The sequence below is a fragment of the Rhamphochromis longiceps genome, linkage group LG16 (assembly GCF_057381845.1).
Source record: "Rhamphochromis longiceps isolate RC_006_pf linkage group LG16, R_longiceps_female_GT1.1, whole genome shotgun sequence".
Classification (NCBI taxonomy): domain Eukaryota; kingdom Metazoa; phylum Chordata; class Actinopteri; order Cichliformes; family Cichlidae; genus Rhamphochromis; species Rhamphochromis longiceps.
Window position 1 is genome coordinate 13,908,464 of NC_140572.1, and position 15,713 is coordinate 13,924,176.

At 41.2% G+C, this 15,713-nt stretch overlaps 1 protein-coding gene across 1 annotated transcript in view; it reads right to left on the minus strand.

The window, feature by feature from the left end:
- Positions 1–15,713, minus strand: part of dgkg (diacylglycerol kinase, gamma) — a 185,372-nt gene that overhangs the window by 87,452 nt on the left and 82,207 nt on the right. Inside the window, exons 16-18 of the mRNA XM_085384270.1 lie at positions 13,225–13,299; positions 1,214–1,299; positions 532–621 (exon numbers count right to left, since the gene is read on the minus strand). Of these exons, the coding sequence (XP_085240396.1) occupies positions 532–621; positions 1,214–1,299; positions 13,225–13,299 (251 nt within the window). The remainder of the gene's footprint in view (positions 1–531; positions 622–1,213; positions 1,300–13,224; positions 13,300–15,713) is intronic.

Here is a 15,713-nt window from a genome sequence, read left to right on the forward strand (position 1 = left end):
AAAGCAAACAGGCAATCAGGCTGAAGCGTAGCTATAGAAAGTGACAGCGGACTTGGTAATGTGAAACTAATCGGGACAGAACAGAGACTCACAAAGGCAGAAAAAAAGTGAAAGCTGTCCTCTGTGGCTCCCTCTTTATAGCCAATTTCTCCTTACTGCTTAGCTGTACAGCTCCAATATTGATGCTTTTTCCCAGTGATATCAGAAGTCTTTTTTGACTGTGGAAGGCAGCTTTAGTAAGCAGAAACACAGATATTCCTCTGAAGAGTTGGTGAACACCAAAAAAACTGAATTAAAGAGGACTTAAACTCATCAGGTGACCACAAACACAAATGATTATGAATAAGTATGGTGCTACATTAACTCCATTAACTAACAGGCTCACAAAATCTTATCAGTGTTTTCAGCTTGTTTCTCTTTGCCACAAAGTTTCCAAAAAGATCAGCTATGGCATCAGTTCTTGCAGGCTTTATAGATGCCTATGCAGCTATGTAAAGAAAATACAGAAAGATGCTGGAATGAGCTCCTCACCTCCTCCCCAGCGTAAGCAGCGAGCCAGGTCATTCCCTGTGCCCAAAGGAAGAATGGCCACCGGAGGGTGCCTGGCAAAGTTGGCCTTATCTGCAAGGGCACAGACAAGCAGATCGATCTTGTGCTATGGATGTGAAAATGTTCTTGAAACAGATTTTTATGACAATATATGAACTAGAATTCTGACTGAATTTATTACTGATAAATTACTGCTAAACCTACATTTGTACTCAGCTAGCATAAAGTAGAGAGTAATAATTCCTCACAGTGGAAAAAACTATGCATGATTGCAGGAACTGTGGAACTTCAGAGCTGGTCTTTAAACAGATGTTTACAATTCATTTTTCAGCTAAAATATTTAATGTTCACCTTTATTTTTCTGCTCTTTCAGCCACATTTCATCTTTACTTTTATTAATAACAGAAAATATATGTGGACTGGTGCTCTACAATATGTTTCATCCACCAAATCACATTCACACGGTGCTTTTATCTATGCTAAAGCACATTCTAACATTCACATACACTCAGGGTTCAGTATATTGGTCAAAGATGCTTCGACATGTGTTCTGACCTACAGCTGCCTTTAAAACAATAAAATCTGGTTAAGAATGCAGATAAACTCCTATCAAAGCAAAGTATTAGTTAGATTCTAACTTTTTCATAAGTTAGAATCTAATTACCTATACAGTCGAGGATCCAGCCCACTGTGCCATCACCTCCACAAGCAAGAACCCGGAAATCAGGGACATCATGGAAAAAGTTGAGCCTAGAAAGACAATAGATCCAGGAATCATCACACATGATCTTCTGACATTTTAGTGCTGCTATCCATTCTCACATACAGCAGAAAATAATCAATTTCAGAAGTGTCTGCAGCACTAGAAATGGTATGTGTTTAAGACGGGAGAGCTGCCTGGGTAGAGAGTTCACGGGGCAGCACACAAGACAACCACAAGCCAGCGGGCATGGACCACTGACTGCACTGTTCACATCTTAAAGCAATCAGACATCCCAGTGACTTTGTGTTCTGACCTGTACCTCTGTCAGGGAAGATGTGTGAAAACATCTTCACATATACAGAAAACAGGTGTTTTGTTTGTAGAACACTTTTATACACAGAGTCCCTGAATCCTAATGTCAGTGTGTACTAAGAATTCTGTGACGCCAAATTTATTAGTTGCATTTTGCAGCAGCTGACAGGGATTTCTAAGCTTGTGATGGTTTAATGAACAGGGGCGCTCCTGGGCAGAGAGGACACAGAGGAAGGTAGAGAGAGAAAGAGTAATCAGTGTGCGCCCTCTCCAGCTGTGCTTACTTCACTCCTTTCCCTGGAAACCACAGTCACGCAGTGGTCGCAGAGTGCATGCCCTTCAAAGGGACCTTTAATGTGTGTTGGAACAAAGGTGTCGACAAAAGCTTTCATCTCTCTCTATCATGAGACAGCTGCCCGGTGACCACCTGGTCCTGCACAGTGATCTCCCATAGACCCTTTAAACCAGTTCTACATTTTCACTTGAACATAATACAAGCAGGTGATAACTTAAAAGAAAAATCGACATATAGTGTCTCAGTAAGGTCTTGGGCCACCACATGATTTTTCAAGTCTCCCAAACTCTGCTGGAGGAGTGAACGCTATTTTTCCAAAACATATGAACTATTTTGGTGTTTCACTGATTATGGTGGAAGGGCTGTCCGTCCAAAATGTCAAGTTAACCTGAGATCAAAATATTAGGGAAGCCATAACATATGAGTGATATCACTTTTGTCCTTATTCAGGTCCTTATCAGGATCAAAATTCTTCATAATAAGATGCATTAATATGTGAACTCCAGATGCCCCGACCAGTTTGTCAAAGATACAACGATACATGTTTTGCAAATAGTATAGAAAACTCTCCAGCTGTGCAGTGTTACAGAAGAAACACCTGACTATTTACAGGCAGTATTGACAATGAAATGCTTACCCCACAGTATTGTCACGTTCTTTATTTTATTGCCAAAGAATCCCGTGAAAAGTTCTGTTCATTTATTTTGTGCCAAATCACAACAACGGTTGTCTCAAGGTGCTTTATATTGTAAGGTAAAAACCATACAGACAAAGAAAACTGAGAAAGCCCTAACAATCTTATCACCCCTTGTAAGCAAGTGCTTTGGTGACAGTCGGAGGGAAAAACTCCCTTTTAACGGGAAGAAACCCATTTTCTGCTACTGGTTTTAAGCCTAATCTTAAAAGTAGAGATCGTGTCTGTCTGCTGAATCCAAACTGGGAGCTGGTTCCACAGAAGAGGGGCATGGAAGCTAAAAAGCTCTGCCTCCCATTCTACTTTTAAATACTCTAGGAACAACAAGTAAGCCTGCAGTGTGAGAGTGAAGTGCTCTAACGGGGTGATATGATACTATAAGGTCATTAAGATAAGATGGGGACTGATTATTTAAGACCTTGTATTTAATGAGAAGAACTTTAAATTCAATTCTGGATTTAACAGAAGAACAATAAAGAGAAGCCAATACAGGAGAAATCTGCTCTCTCTTTCTAGTCCCTGTCAGTACTCTTGCAGCAGCATTTTGGATTAACTGAAGGCTTTTCAGGAAATTTTAGGACATCCTAATAACAATGAATTACAGTAGCCCAGCCTAGAAGTAATGAATGCATGAACTCTTTTTTTCAGCCTCGCTCTGAGACAGGATGTTTCTAATTTTAGAGATATTGTGCAAATGGAAGAAAGCAGTTTTACATATTTGTTTAATATGTGCGTTGAAGGACATATCCTGGTCAAAAATGACTCCAAGGTTCCTCACAGCGTTACTGGAGGCCAAGGTAATGCCATCCAATAACCTTAGTTTGATCTGAATTTAGAAGCAGAAAGTTAGCGGCCATCCAGGTCTTTATGTCTTTAAGACATTCCTGCAGTTTAACTAATTGTTGTGTGTTATCTGGCTTCATGGACAGATAGAGCTGGGTGTCATCTGCATAGCAGTGAAAATGTATGCTATGTCTTCTAATGATGCTGCCAAAGGGAAGCATGTATAATGTAAACAGAATTGGTCCTAGCACTGAACCCTGTGGAACTCCATAATTAACCTCAGTGTGTGAAGAGGACTCTCCATTTACATGAACAAATTGGAGTCTATTAGATAGATATGATACAAACCACTGCAGTGCAGTACCTGTAATACCTACAGCATGTTCTAATCGCTCTACTAGGATATTATGGTCGACAGTATCGAACGCTGCACTAAGGTCTAGCAGGACAAGCACAGAGATGAGTCCACTGTCAAAGGCCATAAGAAGATCATTTGTAACCTTCATTAATGCTGTTTCTGTGCTGTGATGAGCTCTGAAACCTGACTGAAATAAGCCATTCCTCTGCAGATGATCAGTTAGCTGTTTTACCACTACTTTTATATGGTTGTATAAAGGGAAGTAAGATAAAAGGATTAGCTATGACAGCTGGGTCAGTATATCAAATCCACAATATAACTACACTCTGCTGTTTTTAAAAACACCTACAAACAACAATTTACTAAAAAGAAGCCTGGTTGTATAGTAATATATAGACAAATGGCCCTGTTTTCCCTTCATCTATTTCCAACCATCCATCTACACCACTTGTCCAATTCATATTTTTGAGGGGGACTGAAGCCTATTCCGGCTGGCATCCAAGTGACATAGTTTCAGGTCTTGTAGTCAATATATTTACTTCGCAACTTATAATCAACTAATCTCAAGCCTTCACAACAGGACTCCATTAACTGTGATGTCACAGTGGCTCTGTGCATTTTTCCCATAGAGCTTATTTTTTTATTTCATTATTTCAGTAGAAACAAACAGGTTTGGGGCTGAATCCCAATGAGAGGCTAGGGAAATTGGTTTTGACTTTTGGTCTATGTGGAAAATGAAAAAGCTCCTGCATTCTCAAGAATGGAAGGAGCCTGCCAACACAACAGGGGTACCAACAGCCAATAACATAGAGAGAACCTCGGAATATATAAGCTGTTGTGCCCTGTTGTGTTTTGGCACCTGGCAACTCTTCCTACTAATGGATCTATAATCCAGCTGTTCCTTCTGGATTAGATTTCATGCCTCTCTGGTACCTGAAACAACCAACCTGCCTGCCTTACCCTTATGTTACTGCCTCCCCAGAATCAAAGTAGGTGGTATGTTTATTTCTAGACCTTATAACAAGGCACAGAAGCCACAAGGCAAACAGCACCCCCTAAGGGCTATATAGAGAAACAACACCAATATGCATTCACATCTAACCAAAACCTATTTAAAATCTTCCGTTTGATTTATGCATGATGTCTTAAAGGAAGCTGGTGCATCAACAAATAATACATGGAGGTTGACATATTATGTGCAATGACATGAAATGTAAGTACAGCAAGCTAATCGCGTTCCCTAAACACATCACTCAGAGAAATCTACCCCCTCATTTCAATGCCTGCTGTGAGTGTTGCTAAGGAGCCCATGGTAACAGTTGTGGAGTTCAGCTGGCAGTGAGTTAACCCTCTATGTGACAACAGACCCTGTGTGTTTATTTTCAATGTAGGGCCTCTTTCACCCTTTTAGCAGCATCGGCACAGATCTCCCGCTGCACAGGACAGTCATATGACCTCATTTAAGACAGATCCCTGCACTGAGGAAAAAGGACTGAGGCTGAGTTGAGCAGGCAGAGGAGTTTGTTATTAAAAGTTACATAATTACTGTAAGTGGAACTTACAAGGCAATGTTCTTAGCCACAAATATTATAATATATCATAATATCAGTGGAAGGAACCGTACAGGGCCCAGACCATTTCCAGTTTAGACTGGGCCCAGCAGGTTTTCTTTGAGCAAGCCCAAGTCAGTTTGCAGATAGAAACTCAATACAGGGGCCCTGAAAGGGCAAAATGTCTATTGCCATGTGTGTCTGTGCTTAATACTTATACAGTTTATGAATGCAGCTTGCTAAGCATGCGACCACTGATTAGTTAGTAATCAACCCTTTAGTCTGAATATGGTCACTTCAGGCTCCCTATAACCAACATGCTGGTGGCCAAAACACTGATGCTTAGGCTTCAAAATGAGTCTAAAACAATGGATAATGTGATGCCAAATCCATCTTTTATATACAGTATAAAATACACTGCTGTTAAAAGGCTAAATTTAACAACATAAAGGCATGTTTACAGTCTGGTAAAAAGAAATACAGATAATTTATACATATAGCTAATTTCACTCTCCATAGCTATGTTGGAACATTTGACAAGGCGCCTGTTTAAATATTATTAATTCTGCTGACACGGGCAGCAGCAGAAGCAGCAGATATTTGTCTCTTCACCACCAATTTGAGACGCTGAACTGGTGCTCTTAACCATGTTTAGTTGGTGCTTTTGGGAGCAATTTTATGGTACAGTCTTCTAAATATGATGTCCTCTTGTGTGACCCAGACAACAGACCAAGTTAATAAAGGATTATCCTGAAGAAAAAAAAACCTCAGGGGCTGAAAAATTAAGCCACCCGCAAAACCTGCAGTTCCTTTAATGGCCACTTGAGGCTGGCTCCAAAGTTAAAACACCAAATTTTACAGAGGCCACACACACACACATAAAACATATTAAGGATTGTACATTAACATAAAACTGTTGTTGGAGCCATACTGAATTTTACAAGGGAAACACACACACACACACACACACACACACACACACACACACACACACACACACACACACACACACATATGAAGAGAGAGAGAGTATGCATAGTATGCAAATGGCCATCATAGTACGTCATACAATGAGAACAGGACACATATTAATATTAAAATCTGTAGCATAATGTATTGTTTGGAGTTTAGTCTGTTACTGTTACTATTTTTAACATTTCTTCTTAGAGCAACTGTAACCCACATAATTTCCTTAGGGATAAATAAAGTATTCTGATTCTGATTGTTTCAGGATGACCTGCCATTATCCAATGACATCTGCTTACCTGTATCTTTTGCTCGTTTCTCCTCCTCTTCTTTTATAATTTTTCTAAACTGAGCACCTGATGGCTTCGAACTTTTCTTGACCATCTTCCATCGGTTTTAATTTTGCACTTCAGTATGAACATAAGTCCCCCAACTCGAGGATCACCACAACATGATCTAACACACCTACACCTCAGTTCACAGATTCACTTTGTCAAAGGTGCATTTCTGGGATTTTGCACAACCCAGGATTCAAATCATGAACACATAATGGGCTTGGATTTACAACACTGTGAATGAAATGTGCTCTATTTGGAAGCAGCCGGCCCCCCTCCCCTTTCGACGGCTTGTGTGTGAGACTTTAAATCATCAAACTGTAAATTTCAAATTTCAAATTGTTATTGATCCCTTTACCCCGAGTCCTAAAGTGTATGTTTATTTTCTTACTGTTCTTATATTTATTGTTTGTTTTCTTGCACTGCTGTAACTGGAGCCTCGTCGTCTCGTCTCTCTATATACTGGACTGTATGTAGCAGAGATGACAATAAAGTTTACTTTGACTTTGGCAGCAAGCAGGCGCACCGAGGGCTCTCGCGCTCACTTTTCGCGTATAGAATTTCGAAAAAACACCGGTGCAAATTATAAGTCTGTATCATAACGTCTGGTGTTTTTGTGTTTGTTGTTTTGTTTTTATTTTATTTTATTTTGCGAGCTCCAGCCAATCAGAGAATCCCCCCGCCCCGCCCTCTCCTCCCTGTGCAACAAGCAGCAGGTGCACCTCACAAACGAAGGGCGCCCTTACGCCCAGCAAATGGGCGATAGAAAGCCGATCGGTGCCTATGCTGTTCCCAATATGTGCTGGCTGGTGTCGGGGCAGCATGAGTACGAGCAATTTTTTTTTTTTTTTTTTTGCTGATGCACGTGATGCCGCCCCCCACCACTATGCCGCCCCGGGCAACCACCCGTGTCGCCCGTATCGAAAACCGCTACTCTGTGTGCTGTACCTTCAGAGTTTGTGGATGCACCTTACCAACTAGCTTTGCTAGCATTGGCTAATAACCTAGCAGCCCAGTTATTTCCAAATATGGTCACTTCCTTTTTTTCCTTCAAAAAAACATGAAACCCCCCCCCCCCCCCCCCCAGCATTGCCATGGCTGTGCAGACAGACACTGGGGCTTTCTCTTTTTGTTTGTGTCATGTGTAGCAATTATATGTCTTGTCCATATCTTATTTGGAAAATGCAGTGGCAAACAAAACTGATGTAATGCCTTTGAATCAACCATTTGAAGATACTTTTATTCAATAAAATCTCTGATTAGTTCAGAACGTTGCAGTACTAAACTGTAAGCTACAGTGTATACTGACAGTACAGATACTACAAAACAAGATCAGCGTTTTGATATCTTTTCTAGAGTCCAGCATCACATCAGTGTATCACAGTGTCTGTGTTTGATGCAGCGTGTACCATCTACAGCATTCTCCCCAAAGACCCGTGTGCGTCATCGGGTCTCTTTTCTTACAATGGGCTCTCGAGGGCAGCAACTTTGCTTGTCGTGACTGAGAGAGAGGCAGAGACAGTAACAGTAACAGAAAAGGGAGCAGAGAGCCTCATACAAATGGATGTGAAAAGATGGTGAAGTCACTTCACCTTCAAGGTAAAGCATTCATGGCCCTTGTGCTGCTGTATAAGGGCATTTTTTTTCTTCTTCCAATGAACAAGGGGGCCCAACAGAATTCATTTCAAAGTACATGTTGTGCTCAGCTCTGACGTATGCAGGAACGCATGTGAGTGTCAAGAGGTCAAATGCACAGCGCGGCAGTAACGCAGTGTCCAGAGGTGGGACCAAGTCATTGTTTTGCAAGTCTCAAGTAAGTCTCAAGTCTTTATCCTCAAGTCTCAAGTCAAGTCTCAAGTAATGTCAGGCAAGTCAGAGTCGAGTCTCAAGTCACTGGTGTAAAAGTCCGAGTCAAGTCACAAGTCTGAAATTTTGAATTTCAAGTCCTTTCGAGTCTTTAAAAAAAAAAAACGAAAAAATAATGTTGCAGTTATGCTAAATGTAAATATTAGACCATGTAATTTTTAAATCTGTGTTTTTCTCAACACATGACAAAATAGTGAACTTAGAAAATATACACAAATTGTGAAATTGCACCTCTTTAAAATGCAGCTCAATTAAACCTAGCTCCAAGAATAATTTTCACCGACAGTTCTGAGATAAGCTGCATGTTATTCTTGGATGCGGTTGTAGGACTGGCTTTAAAATCGCATGACAAAAATATCATACACATAAAAAAAAAAACTGTATCACCAACGTAGCCTGGACAACATTTGCTAGTTAGATGAAGTCAGCTATCTCATCGTAGCATATTTATATGCATATTTATAATCATACGGTTCTTGGAGTGAGTGCATACACTCATGAAGTTTAGTAACTTCAGGGGCCCGTTCTTCGTACCTCGCTAAGTAGGTTAGCTGGATTTGATTGTTGACGATTTCGCCTGATCTTGGATCGTTCGGTTCCCCGAAGCTCATCCGGGACTTGCTGTCATAGCAACAGAGCCGTAAGCGTAAACCTGCTCGGGAGCAGGTTTACTTTATGTAAACAGGATTAGATCGCGGCCACGCAGGTATGCCCGCTTCATTTATACGAAAGCAACAGCGATATTCCACCACTGTTTCACCATAAATAAATAACATCAATGTAACTAAAGACAATGCAGCACCTGATCCATTTATTGATGTCACACAGATACATACAGGTCATTTCCTAAAAAAGGGAAATGTACTATTAACATTCTATCACATGTATGTGATTATTACAGATGTAATTCATATTTCAGAGTAGCAATTGCAAATTACTTTGTGTAATCAAGATGAGAGACCACGGCTATAAAAGCGAAGGTGGATTTGGGAAGCCTGTCGCAGCCATGTCCTGTCCGTATACGCGAGCCACCCTTTGCGGAAGGTGCAAGATTGATAAGGAGAGTTTTCAGAATTCCGCGTATATTGCGGGACAGACAGGATCCTTTAGCTCAGCGCGACAGTGTGCTCATAGAGAGATATCGATTTTCCCGTGAGGGTATTATTTACTTAACCAACTTGTTGACGAGGGGGTGCAGGACCACCACCTGTCTTTTGTTGCTCTGCCCTTTTCTTGGTTGCTGTTATAAACAAACAGATCATTCCAGGCTCTCTTTCCAAGAGACGAAAAGCAATATAAGTGATAAATATTACCATTCTGTAGAATATTCTTATATTTCACTTTTACCTGTTCCCATGTTCTAGTGGGTCCTGTTGTGGCTCTAATGTGAAAGGGGATATAATATAACATATTATAATATAATATAATGTAATATAATATTGGATAATATAGTGTGATATGATAAATCTACCCTACCGCCTACTGGTGTTGGCCAGAGGGGCCGATGGCGCGATATGGCAGCCTGGCTTCTGTCAGTCTGCCCCAGGGCAGCTGTGGCTACAACTGTAGCTGCCTCCACCAGTGTGTGAATGTGAGAGTGACTGAATAGTGGCATTGTAAAGCGCTTTGGGTGCCTTGAAAAGCGCTATATAAACCCACTCCATTATTATTGTTATTATTAAATTACTTACGAGTTTAATTTGTCAGCAACTTTCTGCCAGCCCTCTCTCCTTGCTTTTGCAGCCTTTGCAGTGTTCCCTTGCGTTCTGATTAAACTCTGAAACTCCTGAAATCCCTCACTCAAGAGTTCTTGCTCTGCTGCCGAAAAATACCGAGCCGAGCGCGCTCCGTCGACATTTTCGCCGACCAATCAGAGGGTTGCCGATCAATGTTTCCACTATCGATGCGTGGCCCCTTTTACAACACCCAGTGATGTCACATTACTGCGTCCAGCTGTACTAATCGTCAACAGCAGGTGTGTTCGGGGAACCGGATTAGCGAGCTCACGGTTAGCGCGATGGTTTGGTCTTGGATGTGTCATTTGATCTTGGATGTAGTGAGCGACGTACGAAGAATGGGCCCCAGGTCACTGCAACAAGCCCAGGTACAGTTTACCGACGGATGGGTGCAGGACCTTGAAATGCACCGTGTAGAACGAAAGACCATCGTACGTATCATAAGTTTACCAGTCTCACAAATTGTCGTCATAAATACACATTCCTTAACCGTTTATTAATAGGACCTTTGAGCTCAACGGTAATTAATTAGTAGAGGAAATAATTTCTGGTACCCATCACAGAAATGTAGCAGTGACAATAATACTGTATGCTGTAATCGTACTGGGCAATTGGTGATACAAAAAACCTGTTTTATCCTGTGAATAAAAGTATATGTTTTTGTCAATGTACCATAATAACAGAAGCGAAACGCAATATTGTGTCAGGACAATTCACTATTTATGCACAATAAACACAATAAACAAAGGAGCATAGCGCGACAATTTCTGTTCAGCGCCAGACTTGCTTGTAACCTATATCACCAATTATGTTATGAAAATGACGTATTAACTACTAAAAAACACTGACCTTCGTGTAAATGCTTGGAGCAGACTAACCTGTGAGCTGGAGTGTTCTGGGACGTTATATTTGATCTTTGAATGGCTGCAATCCAGTCGCCTCTTTGTTACTTCGGAAACATGGCTGGAACAATTTCTCTTCAATGACGTAATCCGACCGATCTCTTTACCCGTCGGCTTCCCGTGGCTGTCATGCGACCGGCTATTGCAGTTAATAATACAACAGCATCTTGCCATTTTTGTGTTTCTTTTTATCGCTGTATAACTGATTTTAATTGAAAGCCTGCGTGCGCTAGTACCGCTTGCCACGAGTTCCCAGAATCCTTTGCGGTTCTACCCGTGAATGACGTCACATTTTCAATCTCTATATAATATGCGTGTTAAATTTTATATTTGGGGTAAAATATCAAGTCTTTTCAAGTAAACCGGTTCAAGTCCAATTCAAGTCCCAAGTCATTGGTGTAAAAGTCCAAGTCAAGTCACAAGTCTTAGAACATTTTTTCAAGTCAAGTCTAAAGTCATAAAATTAATGACTCGAGTCTGACTCGAGTCTGAAGGAAACTGTTTCCAGGGCCTACTCCGTGGATCGGCTTCCTCCGAGGCGTGGACGTCTATCAGCAGAGAATGTACCTTCACCTATCAGCAGAGAATGTCCCTTAGTCTGTAACACAGTCAAATATATTCTCAAGTAATATTCAAGCATGCCATTCAGCGTGTTAGTACGAGCAGCTCGGGAGCAGCTTGGGAGAACAAGAAAACAGAGACTGCTTTAGATTGTCTTCCCAAAGTGACTCAACTTTATTCACAAGTACAACAGTTTATATAGAGGGTAAAATTCATGAGACAGCAGATTTATCAGTTTAAACCAGTACAGACCAAGATAAGGGAGCGTCTTCCTGCCCTTGGGTGAAGAAGCATCCTTTGTGTAGTGTATCAGTTCAGCTACAATTGTGATTATCTCAGCGACATATTTTCAAGGCACAAAACAAAGAGTTCTTACATTAGTGAAATCTGAAACAAACCATTTGGCCTTCAACAGGCGTCTAAAAGATTAAGAAACTAATGTAGCTGAGGGAGTGATCTCTGTGGTATTTCAACCTTGTACCAGCCTGTGATTCTCACACATCAATTCTTGGGTCAAAGAGAAAAATAACTAAAACAAAGGGGCCTTATTGAATGACAGAGTTTTCCTGCATAATGTCACTATAAAACAATATCCAGTAAATGCTACCATGGTACTAAAATACCTAACAGAGTCCAAGTCATGTGACTCGAGTCCACACCTCTGGCAGTGTCCCCATTCCCCTTCACTGACCTCCAGCAGGTTAGTCTAACATGACAGGAGGAGGTGGTCTCCCAGCACAGCGCTCTGACTGAACAATTTATGTTTCTATTTCATATTCATGATGCTCTTTTTATCCTGAAATATAAACTCCTGACTCAGCCCAAAAACAGAGGATACTACTAGCTTTAGTTCAAACTATCATATCGGCTGAAAAAATAGGAGTTTAATTGTTTCTCTTTTGTTGGTATGCTCTAATGGGCTGGTGCTGGTTTTAGGCACTAAAGCATATCCTTTCTGACATGGGGCATAATGTTGAGAGCCCATCACAGGGCTAACACTGTGAGACAGACAGCCTCAGATTCTCACATAGCTTAGAATCCCCAATTAAGCTGACTTGCTTGTCATGCACAAAATCCACACAAAGCACAAGGGGAACATGTTAATTCCAAATAGTATAGCCCCAGGAAACTACGAAATTCATGAATAAAACAAAAACAAAAAACTTTCTGGTTAAAATGAATGATATTCTGTTTGGGACAAGAAAAAAAAACTGTAATCCAGTATCAGCACCTTATTCCATCTGTGAAACACGGTGGTGGTAGCATCATGGTTTGTGTTTGCTGCCACCTGTGCCAGGACAGCTTGTCATCATGTGCAGAACAATTAATTCCAAATTGTACCAGAGGAAAATGTCTATCTATGAAAAGAATCTCAATAGAAAAGGGGTCACCCAAAGGTTCACATGGTTTTTCCCTCACACACATGTAATACAGCATACTTCTCCTCAATAAATTAACATCCCACGTAGTGTCTTTGTTTTATTTAATTGGGTAGTCTTTATCTTAGAACTTGAGTCAGCTCATTTTTTAAGTCATTAAGGGTTCACAATTTACTGCAACTTCACCTAGCCACTACCACTGCAAAGGAAAGAGAGATGAACACAGCAGACTTACCCTACCATCGGCCCTCCTTGATCCAGACTGTACACCTGCCTCGGGTTTAGCAGGTACCTGAACTTCCTAAGTACCCTGAAGAGGAAAGAAGGAGGACAGTTTATAGTGTTAATATGGTAATTACACACCAGGCTTATATGAGTGCTCAAATTACACAGATTATGAAATACAAGAATTTTGCAGGTCTGCGGTGTGCCACGTGCTGCTGCATTGGTCTATAAATTCGTGGATGCAATCTGTCAGGGATACCAGATTTTGAACAGCAAAACAAACACAAAGACTACCTAAAGACATTTTATCAGCTTGGTTCTTTCATAAATTCTCATGCCCTACGAATTAATTGAAAACCATCAATGATCAGGCCCATAAGCCCGATTACCACATTTAGAAATTGCACACATGGTCTGGCGTGTGAAACCAATCGGGCCATTGGTCTTAAGATTTTTTTTACTGGCTTTCGTCTTCTCATTCCCCATGTGTTTATATGCACTGCTACATGTCATTAACGTCTGTCTCGTCTTTCCTGTAGTTTGTATTTTGTCATGTTTGTTGTAGGTGGTCTTCTATGGTCTTCTTATTTAAAATAATGTTATTCCTTCCCACTGTTGCCATGTGCTCACTCACTGTGGTTGTTCTAAATAAATAAAAATGTAAATGAACTGCATGATGTTGCCACAAAATCACCACGTTTCCCTAATGAGTGTAAACTTTTTGCCTTAGTGTAGCTTAGTCGAGTATAACTCTGCTGGGACAGCTGCATTCATATATATCTATATATATATTTACTGTTTTTCATAAGAATCTTTCATAGGTTTTTAGAGTTACAAAATGCATGCACATCATTCGTTTGTCAACAAATGTGTATGATATGAAGATCTCAAGTTTTCACTTTTATGTAATGGTATACAATCGAGGTGATATAAAAGTCATGACAACATGTATTTAACTTAGAATGTTATATGACTTCTGCAACCTCCACACACATCTGATTGCTCTGAATCGGTGTCCCATGTTCTGCAGGAAAGGTACAGGGTTTTTTTTGCATGCCCTTCATTTGGACAGTCATCTTTTTGTGTTCACAAGCGTTTTCAGTGAGCTGCTCATTGACAAGGCAGCTTCATGCAACCTCGTGGATATTACGTAAAGTGTTCATTAAAGCCTTCGCCAACATGTTCATGTGTGCCGTAAAACCAGTTTTACAGGCTTCTAATATCCTTCTACTGAGTGTACCAGTATACAGTGGGGCAAAAAAGTATTTAGTCAGCCACCGATTGTGCAAGTTCCCCCACTTAAAATGATGACAGAGGTCAGTAATTTGCACCAGAGGTACACTTCAACTGTGAGAGACAGAATGTGAAAAAAAAATCCATGAATCCACATGGTAGGATTTGTAAAGAATTTATTCGTAAATCAGGGTGGCAAATAAGTATTTGGTCAATAACAAAAATACAACTCAATACTTTGTAACATAACCTTTGTTGGCAATAACAGAGGTCAAACGTTTACTATAGGTCTTTACCAGGTTTGCACACACAGTAGCTGGTATTTTGGCCCATTCCTCCATGCAGATCTTCTCGAGAGCAGTGATGTTTTGGGGCTGTCGCCGAGCAACACGGACTTTCAACTCCCGCCACAGATTTTCTATGGGGTTGAGGTCTGGAGACTGGCTAGGCCACTCCAGGACTTTCAAATGCTTCTTACGGAGCCACTCCTTTGTTGCCCGGGCGGTGTGTTTTGGATCATTGTCATGTTGGAAGACCCAGCCTCGTTTCATCTTCAAAGTTCTCACTGATGGAAGGAGGTTTTGGCTCAAAATCTCACGATACATGGCCCCATTCATTCTGTCCTTAACACGGATCAGTCGTCCTGTCCCCTTGGCAGAAAAACAGCCCCATAGCATGATGTTTCCACCCCCATGCTTCACAGTAGGTATGGTGTTCTTGGGATGCAACTCAGTATTCTTCGTCCTCCAAACACGACGAGTTGAGTTTATACCAAAAAGTTCTACTTTGGTTTCATCTGACCACATGACATTCTCCCAATCCTCTGCTGTATCATCCATGTGCTCTCTGGCAAACTTCAGACGGGCCTGGACATGCACTGGCTTCAGCAGCAGAACACGTCTGGCACTGCGGGATTTGATTCCCTGCCGTTGTAGTGTGTTACTGATGGTGACCTTTGTTACTTTGGTCCCAGCTCTCTGCAGGTCATTCACCAGGTCCCCCCGTGTGGTTCTGGGATCTTTGCTCACCGTTCTCATGATCATTTTGACCCCACGGGATGAGATCTTGCGTGGAGCCCCAGATCGAGGGAGATTATCAGTGGTCTTGTATGTCTTCCATTTTCTGATGATTGCTCCCACAGTTGATTTTTTCACACCAAGCTGCTTGCCTATTGTAGATTCACTCTTCCCAGTCTGGTGCAGGTCTACAATACTTTTCCTGGTGTCCTTCGAAAGCTCTTTGGTCTTGGCCATTGCTGAGTTTGGA